This window comes from Oryx dammah, unplaced genomic scaffold (genome assembly GCF_014754425.2).
Source record: "Oryx dammah isolate SB20612 unplaced genomic scaffold, SCBI_Odam_1.1 HiC_scaffold_25, whole genome shotgun sequence".
Taxonomy (NCBI): domain Eukaryota; kingdom Metazoa; phylum Chordata; class Mammalia; order Artiodactyla; family Bovidae; genus Oryx; species Oryx dammah.
The window spans coordinates 29,612,781-29,638,055 of NW_024070209.1; the positions used below are offsets into that span (position 1 = coordinate 29,612,781).

Below are 25,275 nucleotides of genomic sequence, written 5' to 3' on the forward strand. Positions count from 1 at the left end.
CATACATGCATATATATTTATATTAGGAAAATAACGTTAAATAAGGAAGAACACAAAATTGTATATACGATTCCAATGAAAATATTACATGATACTACATATATTTCTACGTCTTATTATATTTATAGCAAGTAAAAAGAAATGTGTAAGTTTTCTCTAGGTTTTTTTAAAATTTAACATTTACTTATGTACTTGACTGTGCTGGGTCTCAGTTGCAGCATGTGGGATCTTTAGTTGTGGCATGTGAACTCTTCATTGTGGCATGTAGGACCTAGTTCCCTGACCAGGGGATCAAACCTGGGGTCCCTGCATTGGGAGCAAACATTCTTAGCCACTGGATCACCAGGGAAGTTTCCTCTAGGGTGATTGTTGCTAATTTTCAATTTCTCTTTATGCTTTTCTGAATTTTCAAAGTTTTCTTGGGAAATGCATAAGAGATTATTCATTACTTCTTGCTTTCTAAAAGCAGGTAACTGCAATGCAATTAGTAATAATTTTTATGTAACAAATATTTCCTAGAAATGTGTTTTTGAAAAGTTATACATGGGAGATAATGATTACTGATATAGTATAATATAGTAATTCAACCTTTATTCAGGCTGTTTAATCAGAAAGACATGGATTCTAACCCTATGGTTGCCATTTACTTGGTGCTGGGAGTTAAATTTGTTAAACTTCTGTTTTCTCAAATGTAAAACAGGTATATTGTCCATATGATGGAAACTGTTGAATAAAACCAGCACTTAGTGTCTACCTGAAATAAAGTCATCAATAAATGATGCCTATTAACATTACAACTGTGAAAAGTGTGAAAATGTTATATTGTGTCCAACTCTTGTGCGACCCCATGGACTGTAGCCAATCAGACTTCTCTGTCCATGGGATTCTCCAGACAGCAAAACTGGAGTGAGGTGCCATTCCCTTCAAGGAACCTTCCTGACCCAGGAAATCAAACCCAGGTTTCCTGCATTGTAAATAGATTCTTTACTGTCTGAGCTACCAGGGAAGCCCTATTATAATGAGAATTATACACAGTTTCTATTGTGTATTACAAATCTGTTCACTATTAGACATTTATTTGTAAGGAAAATACATCCTGGTGATTTTTCAGAAACTTTGCTAAACAGTATTAGCAAAACATTCAGAGTGTAGAACAAGATAAGCTTACTACATAAAATATTATCACATCTTTACTCATATTCCTTCACACATTAAGCATAAATGGACCTACCAACAATTGTAAATGACTCTGGGATATGAGAAGCTATCAAGAAGGCATGGGGGCAAAAAGGAAGTGATCAAATACTTAAGCAACAACTGAGTTCAAAATTTTATAGCTGTGTGTGTGTGTGTGTGTTTAGCAATGCATATGAGTCTGTCAAGAGACGAATCATATGGAAGAAAAATAGGCAGCCAAAGTGTGAAAGACTAGGATAAAGGATTTAGATTAATTCACAGGTGGTAGAGGAAAGCCTTAGAGAGACAAAAGAGTGACTAACTCTGACCTCCTTATGGGAAAAGAAACACCAACATAAACTGAGAGATGAACAGAGTATGCACACCGAGTAAAAATCTCTGCCCTGGTAACTCTTCTATGCTGTTTGTCTAGCCCATTTCCTCTTACTAAGAATGTTATTTTTTCCCTTTTTTTGTGACATACTCAATCCTCAAGATCTTGTTCTAGTACCCATTTTCTCTGAGAAATCTCTACAAACCATTTTAGCCCTCCAACTAGTTTCCTTAATAGTGGGATTTTTTTTTTAAAACAAATTTGGTAATAGGAACTTAACAAAGTGTTGTGGATCTACTGTATTTCAAAAAACAAACTTGCAAAAGAGTAAGATCAGATTTGTGGTTATCAGAGGTGGGGCACTGGGAAGGAGGAACTAGATGAAAGTGGTCAAAAGATACAAACTTTCAATTATAAAATAGATACTAGGGATGTAATATAATAAGTATAATACTGCTCTATGTTATATATCAAAGTTAACAGTAAATCCCAAGAGATCTCATCACAAGGAAAAAAACTTTTTCTATATCTTTAATTTTGTATCTGTATGAGATGATAGATATTCACGAAACTTATAATAATCATTTCTGGTATATGCAAGTCAAATCATTATGCTGTACATATTAAACTTATACAGTGCTTCATGCCAACTATATCTCAATAAAACTGGAAGAAAAAAATGCAAATATCCCTTTGACTCAATAACTCACTTATATGAACTGAAATTGTGATGTAAACATATAAAGAAAGACATTTGTACAAAGATGTTCACTGCAATTCTATCACAGCAAAAAAAAGTACCTGAATATTAATCAACAGAGATACATTTAATACAAATTGTGGTATATTCACATAATGGACTGTTCAACTAAAAAAGACTAAGACAACTTTTTATATTGTTATTAAAAAAAAAAAAAACCCAGGATATATTCAAGCAAAAAGAAAAACTTAATTTATAAATTATTACATAGTGTGGTTTCTTTTTAATGAAAGAAGTATGTGTATTTATATATACGTGTTAAACAAATTTAAAAGTAAACACAAACATATACTATCTCTGGGGAACAGAAGTACAAAGGAAAAGAACTGACTTAATTTTAAAGTTTCCTATAATTCTGTATTCATTAATTCATTTACGAATCATTTGAAAATTTCTAGAGTGCCAGACACTCATGATTTATACCACTCACGTGGCCCTTACACATTAAATGTCTTTTGAGGTATTTCATATTTGTTTATCCCACTGAGCCATAAACATGTTGAAAGCAAGCTTCCTTTCCCATAGCAACAACTATAAGCATACATGTTTACAGATGCACATACACGTATAAGTACTTTTTACAAGGAATGAACAGGCCCTTATCAAATTCATGACAGTGGTTGTTTCTGAGAAGGGTGAGAATGAGGAGGGGAATGGGATGGAAGGTATTTTTTAAAAAGAGGATTCAGTTCAATAAGCTATATTTTATCTCAAAAAATTTTTTTAATAAAGACTCATATAGGGACATCCTAGGTGGTCCAGTGGATAAGTATTCGCCTACCACGAATTTTATCCCTGGTCTGGGAAGATTCCAGATGCATATACTACAACTACTGAGCCACACTCTAGAGCTGGAGGGCTGCAACTTCTGAAGCCTAAGTGCCCAAGAGCCTGTACTCCGCCAAGAGAAGCCACCTCAATTAGAAGCTTGGGCACTGCAACCAGAGAAAGTCCGAGCACAGCAATGAAAAACCTAGTGCAGCCAAAAAAAAAAAAAAGAATGAATAAAATTTTTCAAAAGACTCATATACTGTATGGTAAATAAGTGTAAATTTTTTTTTCCAGTCTTTCATTTGTGTTAACTTTGTTTTTAGCGCCTCTCTTGCATAGAACTTTCAATTTATTTTGTATAGTCAACCTCCTGATGTTTCTTTAATGACTTTCGGATTTTTTTGGCCTTGCTTATACGAAAAGTACTTTCTTCTTATTCTTCTATGGTTAAACAAAAACACTGAGCTCTTACTAGGAGGACATTATGCTAAGTGAAATAAGCTTGTTACAAAGGACAAATACTATTAAGTATCTAAAATAGTCAAACTCACAGAAGTAGACAGTAGAAGGGCCAGGGGGAAGAGGAAATGGAGAGCTGCTACTCAGTGGGTATAAAGTTTCAATTATGAAAGATAAATTAAGTTCTCATGACCTGATATACAATATCTTGCCTATAGTTAACAATACTGTATTATATACTTAAAATTTTGTTTAAAAAGTAGATCTCATGTTATACCTAATTAAAAAATATTTGCACTCTTTAATCATTTGGAATGTATTTCTTGTTACTGTACAAAGTAGGAAATTAACTGAATGTTTTTCCAAAGGAATAATCAATAGTCTCAGTATCATTTAGTGAACAGTAAATCGCTTCCATATTGATCTGAAATACCACCAGTATTATAAACGGACACTTGAATTAACAGTGAAGAAAAACTCTACCTCTTCAACAGCATTAACCAGTTTTTATGCATCTGAAATTAATTACACTGGGAATCACCAAATGAACCTGTCATCAACATGGTTTACCTTACACTGCATAGTAAAATTGCTTCCCCCCCCCAACCAGTCACAGCCAAAACAGGAGAAAAAAAAAATTAAGTCAATCAGTAAGAAGTAAAGCATAATTTTATTTGCATGTTCTTTTAAACTAAGTATTCTAAAAAAAAAGAAAAAATTAATTTGTTTAAACTAAGGAATTACAGAAAAGTTTATCAGATCAATAGACTCAACAAATCACTAAACTGAAAAATGAACAGAATGAAAATAAAATTCCAGAACAAGAACAGATACCACCATCATCACTGATTGGGAGTGAGGAAATCTGTGTTTTAATTCCAACCTGAACAAATGAATAAACCTCAAGAATTGGCTCTATTGTTCAATTGCCAACATTCTATAATTTCTAATTTGCCATCTCTAAGATTTAATTAAAACACCTAATACTAACAACTGCCACCAAAGAAGTACCTAATCTTTAGTGAGATGTTATTTAACACCAGTATAGGTCATTAATCTAACTTAAATTCATTTTCTCTAGCTATCTTCTGAGCACACAGAAAAATAACTGAGCAACATTTTTAAGACTTTCAGTCACGTGAAAGTAATTTTTTTAAAAAGTTGAAGTATAGTTGATTTACAAGGTTGTGTTAGTTTCTGATATACAACAAAGTGATTCAGTTTATATATATATGTGGGTGTGCATAGATCTTTTTTATATTCTTTTCCATTATGGTCTATTACAGGATATTGAATATAGTTCCCTGTACTATACAGTAGGACCTGGTTTATCTATTTTATATGGATATACAGTAGTTTGTATATGCTAATCTAAAACTAATTTATCTTTCCCACTGTCTTTCCCCTTTGGTAACCATAAATTTGTTTTCTATATATGTGAGTCTGTTTTGTTAGCAAGTTCATATGCGTCATATTTTAGATTCCACATATACGTGATAACATATGGTATCTGTCTTTCTCTTACTTCACCTAGTATGATAATCTCCAGGTCCATTCATGTTGCTGCAAATTACATTATTTCATTCTTTTTTTTTTTTTAATGTCTGAGTACTGTTCCATTGTGTATATATGCCACATCTTCTTTACCTATTCATCTGAAAATGGTCATTTAGGTTGCTTCTGAGTCTTGGCTATTGCAAACAGTGCTGCTATGAACATCAGGGTGCAGGTGTCTTTCAAATTCGTTTTCCCTGGATATATGCCCACAAGTGGGATTAGTGGATCATATAGCAACTCTACTTTTAGTTTTTTAAGGAACCTCCATACTGTTTTCCATAGTGGCTGTACCAATTTACATTTCTTCCAAATGTGTAGAAGGGTTCCCTTTTCTCCACACCCTCTCCAGCTTTTGTTACATATAGATTTTTTAAATAACAACCATTTTGACTGGTGTGAGATGATATTTCATTGTTGTTTTGATTTGCATTTCTCTAATAAATAGCAATATTGAGCATCATTTCATGTGCCTGTTGGCCACCTTTATATCTCCTTTGGAGAAATGTCTGTTTAGGTCTTCTGCTCATTTTTTGATTTGGGGTGGTAGTGTTGTTATTGAGTTGTACGAGCTGTTGGTATATTTTGTAAATTAAGCCACTGCTGGTTGCATTGTTTGCAAGCATTTTCTCCCAGTCTGTAGGCTGCCTTTTAGTTTTATGGTTTCTTTCACTGTGTAAAAGCTTCTCAGTTTGATTAGGTCCCATTTGTTTACTTTTGCTTTTATTTCTATTGCCTTGGGAGACTGGCCTAAGAAAACACTGGTACAATTTATGTCAGAAAACATTTTTTGCCCATGTCCTCTGTTTTACTGTGTCATGCCTCATAAAGTCTTTAACCCATTTTGAGTTTATTTTTGTGTATGAAGCAAGAGTGTTTTAACTTCACTAATTTTCATGCAGCTGTCTAGTTTTCCCAACAACACTAACTACAGATACTTTTTTCTCCATTGTATATTCTTGCCTCCTTTGTTGAAGGTTAACTGATTGGTAGGTATGTGGGTTTATTTCTGGACTCTCAATTTTGTTCCACTTATCCATATATTTGTTTTTGTGCCAATACCATGCTGTTTGGATTCCTGTAGCTTTGCAGTATTGTCTGATGGCTGGGCGAATTACACCTTCAGCTTTGTTCTTTTTCTTCAGGACTGCTTTAGTAATTCTGAGTCAGTTTACGGTTCCATATAAATTTTAGAATTATTTGTTCCAGAAATGTGAAAAAGGCCAAGGGTAATTTGATAGGGATCACATTAAATCTGCAGATTGCTTTGGGTAGCATAGCCATTTTAACAATATTGATTCTTCCAATCCAGAAGCATGGGATATCTTCATTTCTTTGAATCATCCTCAGTTTCCTTTATCAATGTTACCTAGTTCACAGCATCTAAGTCTTTCACTTTTCTTGATCAGGTTTATTCTTAACTTTTTTAAATGCAATTTTAAAAGAGACAGTTTTTTACTTTCCCTTAAAGTAATTCTTAACTTACCACTTAGCTTGTTCCTCTTTAAGATAACATGTTTTCCTAATACATGTTTTTTCCCAACCATTCCAAAACTACTATGATACTATACCATGTGTTTACATGTGCACACATACTTTAGGATGATTCATTCAACTATATACCAAATCACTTTCTGCTTAATTCTTCTGGCTCAACCTCTCTTAGTTACTACTCATTTTTTGGTTATTTCTACAAAGATTGAAGCCCATTTGTTTATTCTTTTTTTCTTAGACTACTCAAAATAATTTGACTTCTATTTTCGGTTTTTTAAGTACTCAACCTTATCACCTTTTAAGAACTCATCCATGAAGTTAATATGCTCAGTCACTTAAATCAGTGATTCTGTGAACAAATTTGAGTCCAGGAGAGGGAAAAGAAATAGAAAGAACCATTTAGTAAGTATCTATTTCCAAATGTCTAGCACTATTTTTAAAAGTTGTAGATTCCAGACAATACAACTTTTAAAAAGTTCTCCCAACTGCCACAACATCAATATGACTCCTTCATAAAAGAATAAAATGTCTTATTTAAATCTGGCTCTGTTGTTCTTGTTCTCTCTTCAACTACCAAAAGTCACTAGTACAGAAAAATACTTTACATTTATCTGTAATCAGTTCTTTATAGAACCATGCTGATTATTACCTAGAATCTACATTTAATGACTGATTTGCCTTAAAACCATATTAGCGTATGTTCATGCTCAGCTGTGTGCAATTCTTTGCAGTCCTATGGGCTGCAGCCGGCCAGGCTTCTCTGTCAATGGGATTCTCCCACCAAGAATACTGGAGTGGGTTGCCATTTCCTACCTCAAGAGATGTTCGTGATCCAGGGATTGAACCCAAGTTTCCTGTGTCTCCTTGCATTGGCAATGAGATTCTTTACCACTGAGCCACCTGGGAAGCCATAAACCATATGCTTCCCTGGCGGCTCAGAGGTTAAAGCGTCTGCCTGCAATGCAGGAGACCTGGGTTCGATCCCTGGGTCGGTAAGATCCCCTGGAGAAGGAAACGGCAACCCACTCCAGTATTCTTGCCTGGAGAATCCCATGGACAGAGGAGCCTGGCGGGCTACAGTCTATGGGGTCGCAAAGAGTCAGACATGACTGAGCGACTTCACTTTCACTTTCAAAGGAGATCAGTCCTGGGTGTTCACTGGAGGGACTGATGCTGAAGCTGAAATTCTAATACTTTGGCCACCTGATGCAGACAGCTGACTCATTTGAAAAGACCCTGATGCTGGGAAAGATTGAGGGCAGGAGGAGAAGGGGACGACAGAGGATTAAATGGTTGGATGGCATCACCAACACAATGGACATGGGTTTGGGTGGACTCCAGGAGTCGGTGATGGACAGGGAGGCCCGGCGTGCTGCGGTTCATGGGGTTGCAAAGAGTTGGACACGACTGAGCGACTGAACTATAAAAAACAAAACAAAAAAGCCAAACAGTTCATCTCATTCAATGAAAGTTCTAGTGTATTTTGAGGAAAATGCTTGTTTTCTGCCGGTTCAGGTTTATAAAGACTCTATAAGAAATCAGAAGATTAGTCAGGTGAGCGTTGAGATGAGTTAATTCCGAATTTAATTACTAAATTTAAACTTCAAAGGTCAATATTTTTTGAAAGACATTGCCAGGTTTTTATTCATTCCCAAACTCATTAGATCCCACAATCTAAAACTTCTGCGAATATAATATCTTAGAAAGGAAAGGATGTGGTTTTTTTAAAAACTGGCAACGATGAAACGATTTCCCTTAGCAATTTCTGTTTGAACTTAATTAACTGATAGCCATTAATTTCTTCAGCACTAATACCAGTTTTATGAAAAGAAAATATTCTCCCATATAAAATTATCAAATAGTCATGAACTCTTACCATCAGGGTGCAAAACAAGCATCCATCTGTTGTGAACAATAATAAATCTTTTATTCGCCTAATTATTCAGTTTGTTTGCACACTAAATTTCCATCTTTCATCATTCAGTCAGGCATGCAAATTGAAATTTTATTTTTATGTATTTACTACCACAATCTACTGTTACAGACATCCTGGAAAGACAGAATCATTGGCTCAAACTTCCAAATATCAAATTTTGTTTTAAATTCTGAATTCTGACTTTCTGATCATCAGTTATCCTCATTTCCTATATATGACACAGTTATATAACTATCCTAAAGTTATAACGAATATAAAAACCCAAAATGTCCATAAATAAGCATTTAAAACACATTTATAGCATTGGAAAATGTAGAGTTTTAAGCTTTTATTCACATTTAAAATGACCCATGTGGGGACTATGTCATCAAACCAAGTAGAACTTCACATCACAATTAGAACTACTAAATTCTTAAACACACACACATAATCCTCCCCCTTCCAGATTCCATACAGTCTTTGAAAAACAAAAAATTACATGAAGAATTAAAAAAATCATCTCACCTCCATCATCCTAAGACATTATTGTTAACATTTTACCAAACAATTTTAGACACTTCACAATATCAAGAGTACACGTTCCCAGTTTCGCTGTTTATGCATGTTATCAAATTATGTCTATGATTGGTATGTGACATTTTTCTAGCCCTCTAAAACCAGACAACTTTATAGACTCAGATTAAATTCACTACCTCCAGATCTCCCAGCTCAGTTTTTCAGCATTAAAGACTTCAGCTAATAGGTTCTCAAACCAAATAACTCAGAAACAGAGAACAGGTTCCCTGTGAGAAACAGCAATAGAGATACTGAGACAGAATCAGAAAAATCCAACAAAGCATCTTGAGAGTTACAACTACGAGGTATGTGAGATTACAGATGCTATGAAAAACCTGAAAGTGTTGTTTATTTCTGCAATTGAGCTTAAATTCTAGCAACACGATCTAACTTTAACCTATTCTCAGTTTCTGGATGTAAGGGCAAAACAATGAATGTAATGAAGAACGACAAATACCATGAAAACAAGATGAATGACTCCAATTCTGAGTAGTTTCCTTTACTTGGTACATGCTTCTTTCTCAGTTACATCAAAGCACCACAACTTGGCTTAATATTCAGGTTGCAGTAACTTTATAAGTGTGGCACAAAGGTAATTCAATGAATAACTAAAGGGTAAAACATACAGTCAAGAGTAGGGAGTCATGATAAAGTTACAAATGAAATGCCAGATACACACACACACTCATTCTTTAAAAATATATACCAGAAGACAATGAAAACAGTATCAACCCACTTATTTTCAAGACATCTTGATCTGAAATGCTATTTATATTCAGTCTCTAGAACACTACCATCACCCAAATTTAGATCTTGCTGATTTATATTGGTAACACAAATGATACAGGAAGGGTTTCAGAGCATTTCAAAAGTCAACTTATTTAAGATCTCCTAATTAAAAAAAAAACAACAACTACTGCAAAAATGAGAAACCACTGCAGAAAAAAGAATAAGAAAGCCACTTTGAAAAGCTCCTATCCCTACCAAATTTAACAAGCAACAATTACTGAATGTGGCTATATGTTAAAATAATAAGATAAAACAGAAAGGAAGGTGACAATTTTCACACTGCTTGTTGCAGACAAGAAAGAACAACTGTTAGTACTAACACTGGACGGTTAAGTGCTGAAAGAGCAGACATGAAATAACGAAATCTTACTCCTCTGGTATCTAAGGCTACTGTATCATCAGTTTCAAGCAAGTAGTTCCTTAAGAACAGAGGCCATCTGTCATTCTCAGGGGATACTTGTATCATAAAGTGTACAAGCTTATAAATCACTAGCACTTCAGCACAAGCTTTCACTTGATGAAGAACTTATCAATGATGCTGGCAGAGGCACTTTTACACCTTCTTCCTATGTGAAAGGAATGAAGAGATCTGGTCAAGGACTAAAAATACAATTCTGAAAGCAAAATGTGCCACAATTTTTCTGTGAAAGTTTTATAATTTAAAAATAAGTTGAATGTAAGGTAACAAAGGATGACAAAATACGCAGAAACAGAAATAAAATGAAATAACTGACCAAGCAATATCAAAATATTTTCACAGGAGTTAAAAGGACAAGTTTAAAAAAATAGTTAGAAACAGTTACAAACTGAAATGGAGAATCAAAAATATTTATGGCAGCAGTAAAGAGAAACAACAGTTTTTGGAATGAAGACTCAGAATTACATATTAAGCTCCACATTAGTTTTAAAAATTCTTAAATATAAAAAACAAGATTTCCCCTCTCCTCAAAATAACCTAACCTATGATCTTTGGCCGAAAAATTTATGCTTTTGAACTATGGTGCTGGAGAAGACTCTGGCGAGTCCCTTGGATAGCAAGGAGATCAAACCAGTCAATCTTAAAGGAATATTCATTAGAAGGAATGATGCTGAAGCGCCAACACTCTGGCCACCTGATGGAAGACCCAACTCTTTGGAAAAGAGTTGCTGTTGCTGGGAAAGAGTGAGCGGAGGAGCAGCGGGCTACAGAGGATGAGATGGTTGGATGGCATTACCAACTCAATGGACATGAATCTGATCAAACTTCCGGAGATAGTAAAGGGGTCTCAAAGAGATGGATATGACTTAGCAACGGAACAACAACGATCTCTGGGGAAAACTTCAGCATATTAAGTTGATGGGTAAGCTTCCTAACATTGGATTGTTAAAGGAAGTGTGTGTGTTAGTTGCTCAGTCATGTCCAACTCTTTGTGACTCCATGGACTGTAGCCCACCAGGCTCCTCTGTCCATGGGATTCTCCAGGCAAGAATGGAGTGGGTTGCCATTGCTTTCTCTATGTTAAAGGATACACAAGTGAAAATATCTAAAGATTTAAGAAAAACACTAGTATCTGAAATAAACTGTTGTAACAGCATAAGGGGCCATATCCATATTTGTCTTAAAGCTGTTTTATCTTCCATTTCTTATAAAGTAAATAGAAGTTTTGCCCATCTAGGATGTTGGTAATATTTTATTTCTTGATCTAGGTATTACTGATTACACAGACATGTTCATTTTGCAAAAAGGCAACAAGCTGTATCAGTGATTTCTGTGTACTTGTATACTTTCACCAAAACTTTAAGTTAAAAAAAAGTTCATAAAAAATATTTCTACAACTTAAATTGTAGAATTTCTAATTGTATTTCTACAACTTAATTGTAATACTTAAACTGTATGTCTACAATTTAAATGTAGTTATATTTATATATAGTACATACACATACAGATTATATAAAGTTATATATTCATATCCATATGCAAGTTGCTCAGTTCAGTTGCTCAGTCATGTCTGACTCTTTGTGACCCCATGGACTGTAGCCCACCAGGCTCCTCTGTTCATGTACAGACAGTTTCTAATCCAAATCACCACTGCTAATGTAAATGACTTACACATATTGTCATTTGTACTTGCTCAAATTCTTTCTCTTTTCTCCAACTCAAAATTATTCTTTTGGGGGGAGAAAAGTAAAACTTCAGAAAAAGCTAAGGTTCAGAAGTACTTCATCAGGGAAAATAAACATGTAAGGTAAGCGATTCTTGAGAAAAAAAACTTCCAGTCTCCCTCTCCTCTGATGTGCTCATTTTGCCTGTAAGAGCCGCACGCCTTCCTACAAAGTCTTTCTCCAAATTGCTTATTTCTCCTATCAATTTTACTGGGCTTAAAGTATCAAAATTTGACCAAGTAATCAGTTTCTTCAAATTGCAAATCCATTTCAAAGGATTAATAAGGTATCAGTCACTCACACACAACCTTTTTGGGGCTTCCCAAGTGGCACAGTGGTAAAGAATCCACCTGCCAATGCAAGACACACAGGTTCGATCCTGGGGTTGGGAGACCCCCTAAAAGAGGAAATGGCAACCCACTCCAGTGTTCCTACTTGGAAAATTCCATGGACAGAGGAGCCTGGTGGACTATAGTCCATGGAGTCACAAACAGTCAGACATGCCTAAGGACACATACACACACAACTTTTTAAAAACTGAGGCACAGTGGATGTACAACTATTATGTAAGTTTCAGGTGTGTTATATAAGTTTCAGTGTATGACACAGTGATTCAAAGTTGTGTGTCCACTTCTAACTAATAACTGTAAGAAAGTTCTTCTACATAAAGAAGAAAAATGAGCAATTCCACAATTTCTTTTATCATACAGTTTGCCAAAAATACTAAATTCCAAAATATACTGTCTTCACCTATTCTCATTTATTTAAACAAGTCTTCTTTGATCTTCTCTACCACGATATAAACTTGAATGATTCCCACTTGCCATTGTTAAATTCTACTCCTTATTTTATTTTCTTTTTTAAAAAATGTAGATCAATTACTAGTAACATACGCTGCCACCAGGGAAGCCCATACACACACACACACACACCCCCCCAACCAATCCTCAAGCTACAATAGGTGACTATGTCTTTCCTTTCCCCCACTTGCTTACTCCTAAGTGTTAAGAGCCTCATAAGGCCATGTGTTCTTACACATACATACATATGTATACATACACACACAATTATATAGTATGGATGCAAGATACAAAATCAATACTTGAGTGCAAAAAGAGTTCTCTTATCTAAACCCAAGTAAAGTCAGCAAAGGCTAAACTGATTCAAGTCAGCCAGCAACACATCGTACTAAAGAAACCAACACCAAAGGCTGAATTCACATAGTTCCTCACAAACTTTCAGCAGTCAAAGATTGATACAACCCAACTCAACCATCCGGAGAAGGCAATGGCACCCAACTCCAGTACTCCTGCCTGGGAAATCCCATGGGCGGAGGAGCCTGGTAGGCTGCAGTCCATGGGGTCACGAAGAGTTGGACATGACTGAGCGACTTCACTTTCACTTTTCACTTTCATGCACTGGAGAAGGAAATGGCAACCCACTCCAGTGTTCTTGCCTGGAGAATCCCAGGGACGGGGGAGCCTGGTGGGCTACCGTCTATGGGGTTGCACAGAGTCGGACACGACTGAAGTGACTTAGCAGCAGCAGCAACTCAACCATCTGAGGATTGAATGTACACTACAAGAAAGCTAGATTACCACCATTACCAGAAAAATAATTTTAAAGTAGTTTCTTACCCCATTTCTACCACTCAAATTATTTCTAAACTTTGAGAAAAGTTGCCTTTCCTCACAGAAAAGATGAATGGCACTTCATCTCTAATGAGATGTGAAAGTATACATTAAAAAAAAATTTGGGGGGGCCACACAGTGCATGCAGCATGCAGAACTTCCCTGATCGGGGACTGAACCTATGCCTCCTACATTGAAAGTACAGAGTCTTAACCATTGGGCAACCAGGGAAGTCCCATTAATGTTTTAACGTTTAGCCTCCAGTTGACAGTGTTTAATAATGTTTTCTCCTCTGTTGAACACGGTCATACCATTTTCCATTTGCTAGAAAAGCAGAACATTTGATAATTGGATTTTTAGAACCTGAGAGAATAAGCAACTAACTTACATGATATGATATAAGTTTGCTTTTAACTATACTATCTTACTTGCGCATCTTTTAAAATAAAAAAATACACAACATATTCATTTTCAAAGTAAATATTTTCATTATTTGCCTTCAATTAAAATAAATTACATAAAGGAAGTTAGTTGGTTTCATTTCTCTATTTTCTAAGGATTAAGTTCAAGCACATATATTAACCAAACTTATAAAAAACCTCAAGCTATGCATGTAAAGACATCAAGTTATGCATGTAAGGACACCAAATTATGGTGAGAAAAGAGTAAAGGGTACTTAGTCTACAAATCTGTCAAAATTTCTACTGAAGTCTAATTTAACTCACATTTTTTTCCTTCCTGAAATAGTCCAGTCTATAACTATGAGCTAAAAAATGACTTAATACCCTTTATTCATAACTTATGAGTAATTCAAGGGAAATCTAACCTTCTTTGTACAATGACTGCTTAGTGATCTCATCAACAAACTGGAAAAACATGCGGGCCAATCACTGCAATCTCATCTGGAAACATGAGGTAAAATTATGATCAGAAAGCTACTTAGAAATGTGAAACCAAATGATTTAACTATCACTGGCATCGTACTACTGTATCAGCCTTCGATCAGATAGGTAGGATAAGACAGGAGACCGATGTGCTGCAAGGGTTAGGAGATTCTTTTCTCTGGAGGTGATGAAGATACTCAGTCAAATGTATTTCAGTATCTCCTTTTGATGGAGAGACTACGATATATAAATCATTTTTGAAATTCTCTACTTACTAAGTATGATCACTGCTGTGTCACAGTCATCGTACAGAATTGCTAAGAGGGATAGTATATAAGAAGAGTATCTGGCACAGACTCTAGTACTTAAGAAACAGTCATGTTTATTACTCCAAATACCCATTTCTTCTGTTATTCTTTTTTCAAAGAATATTTCAATTCATTAGATATAAGATTACTGATTTACAATTGCAAATCAGTTTCTCTGAGGTTATACCACATCACCTGGACTGCATTTTGGGATATGTCAGAAACTCTTCGGTGACTCATACATACTTTATTTCTTAGGTTTAGTTTTATAAATGGCTGCTTCTGTTCCATACTATTATTTTTAGTATTTAAAAGAGCTGCTATTTATTGAGCATCTCCTATACACTAGGTACTTCACTATCTCGTATCTTTAAATTACCGTCAGACAAGTGTTACCATCCCTATTTTAAGGATGACAGAGTAAGGCTCAGAGCGGTTACACTTCTTGCCCCATGTCACACACACACACAGCTCATTAGTGGTGTGGCTAAGTTTAGCACCTACCTCTAGTTAGCTCTAACTCTGAGCTCTTCCCAACATACTATCTCCAATCGTCTCATCCCTTATATCTTACGCCTTTATAAATTTGCTTTCAGAGGATACAACTACAATTTGGGAGTACTCTGCTTACAACCTCACATAACCAGTTTTCTGGAAGACAAGAATGCACTTTCAATGACTGATAAACTTGAGAAATGGAAGGTCTAAAACAGAATAACCCTTCAGAGACCAATGGGACAAGATAAGACACAAAACACAAGTAACTTGTTAGGAATAAAAAAGAGAACAGTTAAGACAGTAAGAGACCTCAAGGTGAAATAACTTATTATTATAAATTACTTCCAAAATTAAAACAAACAGAGGAAAAGACAGAAAATACTCACTAGCTTTGAATTCTGCCAAATTTAAGTTCAGGGATTCTCACTAACAGGTCAGATCTACTGGTCATTCTTGCCTTACCTGATAGGTCTTCAAGCTGGTTAGCCTTTCCTTGGGTTTGCCAGAATTTCCAGTTAAAAAAAAAAAAAAAAAAAAGCAAGCAATATAGGGACAGGCCTTAGGCCTTACCAGCAGAACTCTAACTTCAGTATTGTCACTATTGCATTTCTATTCCTCAAATAATTTTTAAGTGTTGAGAAAACAGCCACCCCCCCCTCAACCCGCCACACACACACACACACAGTCAGTTAAGTGGCATTCCTCTTACGGATGTAAATATTTCGAAGGGTTAGCCACAAGATGGAAGAGCAGTGACTCATGGTACTTAATTCCTGAAAGAGGAAAAATCAGATTCCTTGTCCAGAACTCTTCTATCTGGAAAGATTGCAGAAATTCCTTACTCTGTAAGTAGTAGGGAGAACCGACAGGTAAAATATAATGGGCTAGGACAACTCCACAGAAAAGTATAACTAGGACGCATGACTAGGACACTAAAGAGCTTCCTGACTGCTCCACAGAATATGCAGCCACTAGGGAATATTTTATGTAATACTATATATACACCGAATTATTTTAAAAGCTCACTTAAAAGAAAAAAAAGGCAACAACTATAAATCCAGGATCATAGGTGAGATTTTAATCTCACAAATAGGAGATTACAGAGACTGATTACATTTTTACTCTATATGATTATTTCAGACTAGAAATAGCAAAATCCATTAATATACTGTTATAATTCATTAAATTCTTGAACTATATATGATAACCCAGTTAAAATTTCAACATTTCAACTTTATGAATTTGCCAATAACTAGGAAATTACACTGATTTTTCAAAACTTTCATATCAAGATTTTCAGCAGTCAAACTTCATCTTTTATTAAAACATAATAAATGAGAAACTAGTAACATAGTAATCAATAGGTTGATTCCAGGTAGGAAATTTTGGGAGCTGAAGGCAGTTGTAGGAAAGAGACTTTTGAATTTTAAATCATGTGCATTTAATACCTAATCAAAGTAATCAATTTCAACTAAAACCTAAAAATGCTCAGAATACATAGCACGTCTGCAGATGTGTAAGCGTTCCTCAGATATATTTCTAAAACAAGACTGCCAAATAGATTTCATGATAAATTCAGCAGAACAAGTTGCAAAAACTCATTCAGGATTTTAAAAGAAAATATATAAAACCCAACCCCACATACTTTCAGTTTCACTGAAGCTGGAATATATTATCAAAGGGTTCCTATGTGGAACACAAATTATTTTCTACTAGCTAAAAGTGGTATGTGAAATCCTAAACCCAAGATTTAAAATAAAAACCTAAAAATGCTAATGATTTGTATTCCATCTTTAGACAGCAGACCGTTTCAGATAACATGCGAGAAGACAGCATTCCAATGAACACCCAGACTGATTATTTCCCATGTGGGGTGTAAGCAAATCTCCTGCCTTTAAAAAGTCCTCATAAGATTTCACTCCATATGGTTTGTTTCTCTCTTTTTCAAACACTGGCCATTACAACACTCAAACATATATACATTTTAAAAGGATGTATCAAGGAAAATTTTAAGACTAATTAACCTGTGGGCAAAGAAGCAACTAAAAACCAGTTCCGACAGAATTTTTGCTTGAAAAAAAATACTTTCCTATAACTTACTACCACTCAGAAGCCTAAAGTCCACCCTTTATATGAAATAAGTGATTTTATATACAGATTGAGTTAACCTGTCTTAAAACAGTGAGTCTCACTTCAGTTCCCTACTCTGAAAGCTCTCTGATCCACTATTATGTAACTCTATCCAAAATTCTAATACAAGAGTTACATATCCATTAAAAGTTAGCAAAAACTAAAACGGGCCTATGCATAAGCTTAGCTGTAGTTCCTTAATTACCTTGTTCAAAATTATGAAACCTGGTATATTTTCAAACCAACAACAACCAAACCTTTCCTATCCAAACCAGAAATAGTGACACTTTGCATACTTTGTAAAACTGTTAAGAGTATTCTTCTTGGCTAGCTTCTGATCATTATGCAAACTGTACATTTAAAATTAATTTTAAAAAATGCCAATTTTCAAAGAATTACTATTTTTTACATAACACTAGCAAACTTTTTCTAATTTTAGTCTTTTAATTCATCTTAAGGCCATTTATTTGCCCTCCAAAAAGACCCATAGCATTTTCCCTGAAGGCTAATCAGCAGTTCTTTTCCTCTCTGTGCCAACACAGAACAGTTTCTACTAGCAGCAGCAAAGCAACAACAATTCTACAGTGAATCTGATTTACCATTTGGTCGGGTACATACTGAAATTCTGATTCATGAACATCTTAGTTTATGGATATCAATGAAAAGAAAAATGACACTCTGGCATGTGACCAAGTCACTCTTACTTCAAAAGGCAACAGACTTCAGTAGCTAATAATTTTAAACAAATTAAGAAAAGTGATCAAATATAAGTACCTCAACTAAGTTGAAAATACACACAAATGAAAAGATTCAGAATTAACATTTAAAAATACACAATCAGACTAAGTTTGGCTGAAAGAGTCTGATTCACTGTTAATGTAATTAACAAATCAGTACATCTTGAAAAAGCTTACTTTTAGCAATAGAATCCTTATTACCCTAGAATTTCAACCCAATGCCATTGCTTTAAAAAAAAATTAGTCAACTGTATTACATATAGTGTCAATTCTGAGACTTGACTATTATTTGAATGAAACACAGGAGAACCCTGATATGCAAATACAAAAGGAAATGATGAAACTGTACTTTTAATTAACAAAAAAACCCTGTAAACGTATCAAAGAAGTATTAAAACACATTTACCAGTAATGTAGCACAAGACCTCTAACTGGCTTGAAAGATCACATTCTTTCAAGCAACGTATAGCTTTCACAAGGACTTCTGTAACAGTAACCAGTGAAAACCGTTTAAACTATTTTTCAATTATCATCTCCCTCTTTCATTTGTTCGGTATTTTGATCATGCACAACAAAGAAACAATTTTTAAGGAAAGAATGTATAATTTTCAAAAGGCATTTAATCTTAATTCCCTCAGCCAAAGGAGGTGTGACAACCAACGCACGTAAAATTAACCTTAATCCGCCAACGAAAACACGCAAAATGTCTCCTAACAATTCCCCTCCTCCTTAAAACAACAACCGTACATATAAATATGGTATTGACCTCCACCTCCACTGAGAGTAGCTAATTAATAAACAGAATAGTTAAATTTGGAGATCAAGGTGCAACACCCCATCTCCGAAACCTCCCCAAATAACATCATCAAAGTAGAACTGAACATTAATTTTGCTAAAGCAAGAATCCAACCCCCGGGAGCCTCAGCCCTTAGACAATGGTGGTTACCAGACAGAGCTGCACAGTTGGGTCCAAATGACACATTTCACTAGGCCCTGGACACAACACACACAGGCACAAACACACGCACTCTCTCCCACAAGGGGCCAGTTCTAAGGAAGGGGCGTTCAAATCCCACTGGGAGACGGAGGGGCAGCATGGTGGCGTGGGGGTATGCTAGGGGAGGACAAGCGAGAGGGGAGTCGATAGAGCGGAAGGGTAACTGCACCTCACGCGAGGGAGGGGGCTGGAAATGGCCGATGGATTCTATATTTATTTATTTAAAGGTCTTAATTTAACGAGTCCTTCCCAGGGGTTCTGTAACTAAAGCCAAACTGCGCAGCAAACATTATGAGGTTGGGAGAAGAGTCGCCGCTCCCCCTGCCCCGTGACTGGGGGGAGGGGGGGGGCCGGGGGAAACAAGTTCCCCGGCCAACACCACCGACCACTCCAGCTCCCCCTTCTCCCCTCCTCCACAGGAAAGGGGAGGCTAACAGAGAAAAGGGGGAAAAACAAGTTCCCCAGCCAGCCCTAACCACCCGATCACTCCCAGTTGTCCCCCCCATCTTCCATTAGAAACAGGAGACCAAACCGTGGAAGGCAGCCGAAAAAGGAGAGATCCCACCCTTCGCCTTCCCCCCACCCACCAACATACTCCTGCGGGGGCCGTAAGCGAGCTCGAAAACCAGAGGGATGGGTCGGGGGGAGAGGGTGTCGAGCCCCCGAAACCAAACAAAGCGCGGCCTGAGCTAAGAGCCCAGGCGAGTCGGGAAGCCGCGGCTTTTCCTGCCGGCCGGGGCCCGGGCTGAGCTGACACTGCGGCACCGGGGGACCCGCCTCCGCTCTGACTCCCTTCTCCCACCCCCCAGGCGCACAAGCCGCCCCCGCCCGCCCCGGCCTCCCTCCCCGCGGGTCCCGCCGGCCGGGCGCCCGAGCCGGCGGGCGGCGGGGAAGGAGCGCGGCCTTACCCCGCTCGCCGGCGTTGTTCCGCTCCTGGGGCAGCGGCGGAGGCGGCGGTGGCGGCGGCGGAGGCTGTTGCTGCTGCTGCGGCGGCGGCGGAGGCTGCTGCTGCGGCGGCTGCTGCTGCTGGGGCGGCTGCGGCGGCGGCTGCTGCGGGGGCTGCTGCTGCTGTTGCTGCACCGGGCGCGGCCGCGACACTCGCCTGGGTCTCCGGTTGGCGGCTCGGACGGAGTTCATTTGCCGGGCTGAGGTGGCGGCGTTGGCGGAGGGACACACACACACACGCACACACACACGCACACGCACCGCGAGCTCCGGGGCGGGAGAAGGGGGTGGGGAGAGGGGGGAGGAAGGAAAGGGGGCGAGGGGAAGGGGAGATGGTTAAGGGCGGAGGGGCGAGCGGGACCCCGAGTCAAGAGAAAGGCCCGCGGAGACAGACAGAGACCGAGCGAGGCCAGGCGGGCGGGCCTGACGCACGGGCAAGGCCGAGGCCGCCGGGCGGGGCGGCCGCGAGGGACGGAGACAGAAAGACGGGCAGAGCGAGAGAAAGAAAGAAAGGGCGTCCGCCCGCCTGGGGATCCTGAGGCGAAGCGCGGCGTCGGCGGCTGAGGACACAGACCCTGGTCCCGCCGACTCCCGAGCGGCGTCTCCGGCGGCGGGGGGAGTGGGCGGGCGGGTGAGGAAGGGAGAAGGAGGAGAAGAGAGGGAGAGAAGGGAGGGAGGGAGCAGGGGGCGCCCGGCTCTTTTTTTTTTTCTCTTCCTCCCCCCCACACCCCCTGAAAGAGATTTCTGAGAGGAATTTTTTCTCTCTTTCTTCGGCCTCTTCTCTCTCCTCCCCCCCTTCTCTCCTCGGCGAAGGGGAAATGAGTGTGAAGGGAGGAGATAGGGGGAAAAAGAGGCGTCGTCGTTCCTCCTCCTTAAAGGAGCCTTTCCTCCTCCTCAGCCCCGTCGCCGCTGCTTCTGCTGCTGCTCCGTGGCAGGAGGAGCCATTGACACCGCCGGAGCCACCACTCGCCCAGTCGGTCCCTCCCCGCCGCGGGGCTGGCCAGGGGCGCGGGGGAGGGCCGTGGAGCGGCGGGGGGAGGGGCAAATGGGCGGGGAAGAAGAGGGGCGGGGATTCCGGCCAAGGAGCCAACGGGAGGCGCTCATACAACCTTTGGGCCAATGGGACCTCTGCTCTTATCGCCAAGTCCCTTCCTTCAACGCCCTGTTTCCTCTCTCGGGTTTCCTCCCTCCCCCGCTAAGGAGGTGGGGGAAGGAGGAGAAGGGGGAGTGTGGTGGGGCGGGTGATAATGGGGAGGTATCAGGGCATATAATAGAGCGGGGGGTGGATGAAGAGAGCGCTAGTGCGTAGCGACGATTCTAGGAGAGGAGGTGCTCGGAGGAAAGGGCGGGGGCTGCTGATGTAATGGGGAGAAGTGATTAATCCTTCGGTTCGCCGTTTCAACCTCTCCCCGCTCCCGCCCCCATCCGATTTTTTAAGCGGAAAAGAAAAGTAGAGCGAGGTAGCCAATCTTTGATAACTGGGGTTTTTTGTGGTAGGTAGGTTCAAACTCTGAGCTGTAGGGAGCGCTAGAGATTCTGTACCCTTCAGTTCAGCTGAGGGTATTTGCTAAACCTTGAAGATCCACTTTACCGAGCTTTGAGCTCGGGAACCGAAGTTAGAAGTCGGTTCCTACTTGTAGTCTAAAAGGAGTCATCTAAATCTTGAAAAGATTGTGATCAATAGGGAATAGACCTTTGGTCAGTTTACTTATTGAAGACGCGGTCTCTATAACGTTTGGGGAAATAATAGGTGAGAAAGAAGTAAATGTGTTGAGGTGGTGATTGTTTATGTGATAAACGTTTTAATTTTTTAATTTTATTTTATTTTTTAGATCTCACAAACTCAAGAGGAAAAGAAAAGCCCCAAGGGGAATTATCTTTTGTGTCTGTATCTGGTCCCCTCGAGATAATCTCTCCCCAGGGAAAACGTGTTTTAATTCCCTCGCTGCTGTTGTGATGACTGAAAAAGTATCCTTTCTCGGTTCTTTCGCTCTCTTTTGTTTATCACCTTATGGAAATGGTAAAACTGGCAGTTTACCTGATTCTCTGATTTTCAATCTTAGGTGATTTCTTTCTCATTTCAGTTTGACCAGGTGCTCTGTCTTAGGTTTGAGATGGATGACTAAGTGGTTACAAAGTACAATAAGAGAAGCAGGGGTAAGAGCTGGGTAGTGTGTGTTTTGGGAGGGGAGAGGAACAGTGAGAACCACTGTTGTGTCGGGTGTTTGTATCTCTGACTTGATGTATGCCTCTGGGCAAAATACTTTACGATTCTAGCTTTCAGGGTTCCCTCCCTTTCAATAAGAATTTACTTTGAATTACATAATACTGTTTTTAATTTAAAAACATTCTCTGATTTTGGGATGAGCTCTCTTTGGTCCTGACAATGGAGAAACTTAGATCTAAGTTTCCTTCTCAAGAAAAATATCGAGGAGGGAGGCTTACAATGAAGAACTGCAAATGTTTATGGTGGTTAGCAAGGTACAAATGGGTACAGTTTTAGATTTGGTTCAAATAAATGTAGCAGGAAAAAAGGAAAACTACACGCTATTGTACATATTATAAGTGGTTCCATAACTCTTTATTTTTTCTAAAACTTTACTTTTTTCCAGCATGCATTTATTGGTTCCTTCTGTGTATGTACTGCTATGTAAGGTGCTATGGGAGATAGCAAAAAATAAAATAAATTGCAAAATATGGGACATAGTTTGTATTTTTTTTATGGTAGTTGATTTAGTTAATTCAGATGTACAGAGAAAACATAGCTTATTCTCTGTAGCTTATCTTTCTTGAGTCCCCATGTTATCCCTTTTCTTTTATAGGTAAATACTGAATCTTACAGATTTCCCCACTTCCCTGTCATCCAAGATATACATGGGAGTTGAGGGATTTTGTGTAAAGTGTACATAGACGGAATGTCGCATCTTCAATATCCTAGATTTCCAAGTTGTAATTAATAAACTTGGAATGATAGTTCTCTGGCATGTGGCAGTAAGATGCCTTATTTTAACAAAACCAGTATATTATGATAATTTTCTGATAGGTGGAAGTAAAATGCCTTGATAGTGCCTTTTTCTAATTCACACAGTAACTAGTGGGCTGGTAGAAGCCTGTGGGATGGGAAGGTCAGCAGGGCATCAAGGAAAAGCCCTGAGCCATGCATGCCAGTCCTTGTGTTGTCCTTTACTTGTTGAGCGTCTGGTATAGTCCAAAAGCAGAACTGCTAGCCTCAGAGATAGAATTGCTCCCTCTGTCCTTTCGAGAAGTTGTGCTGCTTCCACACTGAACCATTTGCCTTATACACTGCAACCTCTGTCCTGACCCCGGGCCTCTGCAGGTCCATTGATTCTCATGATGCCATTCCATCTTCTCACTGAAACATGTGGGAACTTCTGGTTTCCCAGAATATCCCATTTAGGCCTTAATGAGCCAGAAACTTTGCTTCAAGCTCATCTACTGAGCCACCTCCCTTCACCGATGTTGCATTTTTCACCCTATGTCATGTGGAACATGCCATTAAGCTGAAAGCAGAGATCCTAGCAGACTCAGCCTCTCACAGGCATGCCCAGAGAAGCAAACCATTATCCCCATTTTTCTTGGATTTCCCCATATCTCTGAATATTTCAACTATATACTTCCAAATCTAGTTTCCACATTGAGAAGGGACAGGAAGTAAGCACACTGAGTCTGATTACCTCTTTCTGTCCGCCTTTCTTCTTTCCATGATTGCTTAGGGCTACAAGAGATGGATTTTTCTAACACGACATTGTAAAATACGTATTTTAATTAAAAAGTTTTTAAAAAGATCATTTTTATTCTTGTGACGAGGGCTTTCGTTATGTACCATATCTTCATTTTTTGTGATGACTTCTACCGTGCTCCCTTTTTTGGAGCCATGATGGCGGATGGGATGCAGGAAAGCGTTCCATTAACAATAATGGAGTATCTACTGGGAGATATTAAAAAATATCCTATCATATCACTGGCTCCTACAAATTTTTAGTTTATCCTACAAAAGCATTAAACGTTAGAGACTTCTTTGTGAAAAAGTGTTTAAAGCCATCTTAAGTTAAAACTTGGGAGTTGTTAGAATAGGCCTTGGAGATCATTTAATTCTCATGTTTGTATTTGCTATATAAGGAAACTAAAATTCAAAGAAATGAGGTGACAGAAGCAAATCCCATAACTACTTAGTAGCAAAGTTAATGCCTGACAGTCCAGTGCCCTTTCTGTTCACAGATATTAAAGACTTTTAATTCTTCCAGTGAAACCCAAAATATTCCAAATGGTCTTAGCCATCGCCAGGTCCACCTGTGTTAGCAGATAATCCAGTCAGTTAGCTGCCATAGGAGGTATATGTGAGAGAAAACAGCAGAAAAACATAAAGGAGATTTTTATTTGGGGGGTGGGGGGGTGGGTAGTAGTCTTCCAAATGATTTCAATATACACTTACCATAATTTCAGAGGACTGAGTTCCCTCAGGGTTTGCTCGCTCTTCAAGAATATTTGTGTTTGTTTTTCTCAACTAATTACTGGTGCTTAACAGGTTTGTGTACTTAAAATTATTTGTTTATAAAACTTATCACAATAGGAGTGTGGAAAAAATAAGCCCTTTAATCATTTTAATACCTGGCAGGTGATATTTACTGTGATTTTTAAATGATAATTTTTACCATTTCAAAGATTCAGCTTCCCCTTTCCCTGTCATTCCGTCATCTAGTCCTAAGCCGTCAGTACTCCAGTCAGTTATATAAGACACCTGAAAGCTGCTCATTCCTTTTATGTCATTTAGGAAATTAGTTTGATCTGAATATGGTTTTCCTGAAGGAATAACCAGCTCTGTTTAAAATATTCTTGTTAGAGTATGAATGACTTATCTCACTAAGCTGCAAAAATTCATTCTTTAGTACATGCTCAGATATTTTATCAATTAGTAAGTGAAAATTAACTTGGAACTAAGAATTTAAATTCAGTGTATATGTGGGAAAACCTGGTAAGCATGCAATCAAATGATCCTCATAACAGAGGTTATCTGTAAAAAAAAAATTATAGAATCTAACTTTAATACCTTTCCCTGTGGAATAATAGAGACATACCCCTATCAAAAGAAATTATGTTCAAGATTTAGGATGGGCTGTGATAGACCACTAAATCTTTTTATTTTTTTGCTTTTAA

At 38.3% G+C, this 25,275-nt stretch overlaps 1 protein-coding gene and 1 long non-coding RNA gene across 3 annotated transcripts in view; one reads left to right on the forward strand and one right to left on the reverse strand.

Moving 5' to 3' along the window:
* Positions 1–21,087, reverse strand: part of FBXO11 (F-box protein 11) — a 108,938-nt gene extending 87,851 nt beyond the window's left edge. For both annotated transcript variants that reach the window (XM_040224762.1, XM_040224760.1), the window contains exon 1: positions 20,064–21,087. In XM_040224762.1, coding sequence (XP_040080696.1) covers positions 20,064–20,292 — 229 coding nt within the window. In that variant the 5' untranslated portion in view covers positions 20,293–21,087. The remainder of the gene's footprint in view (positions 1–20,063) is intronic.
* An 84-nt stretch (positions 21,088–21,171) lies between these two features.
* LOC120851751 lies at positions 21,172–22,802 on the forward strand. Its single transcript, XR_005718406.1, has 2 exons — positions 21,172–21,850; positions 21,933–22,802. It is a non-coding gene; the product is annotated as an uncharacterized LOC120851751 (long non-coding RNA).
* The last annotated feature ends 2,473 nt before the right edge of the window (positions 22,803–25,275 follow it).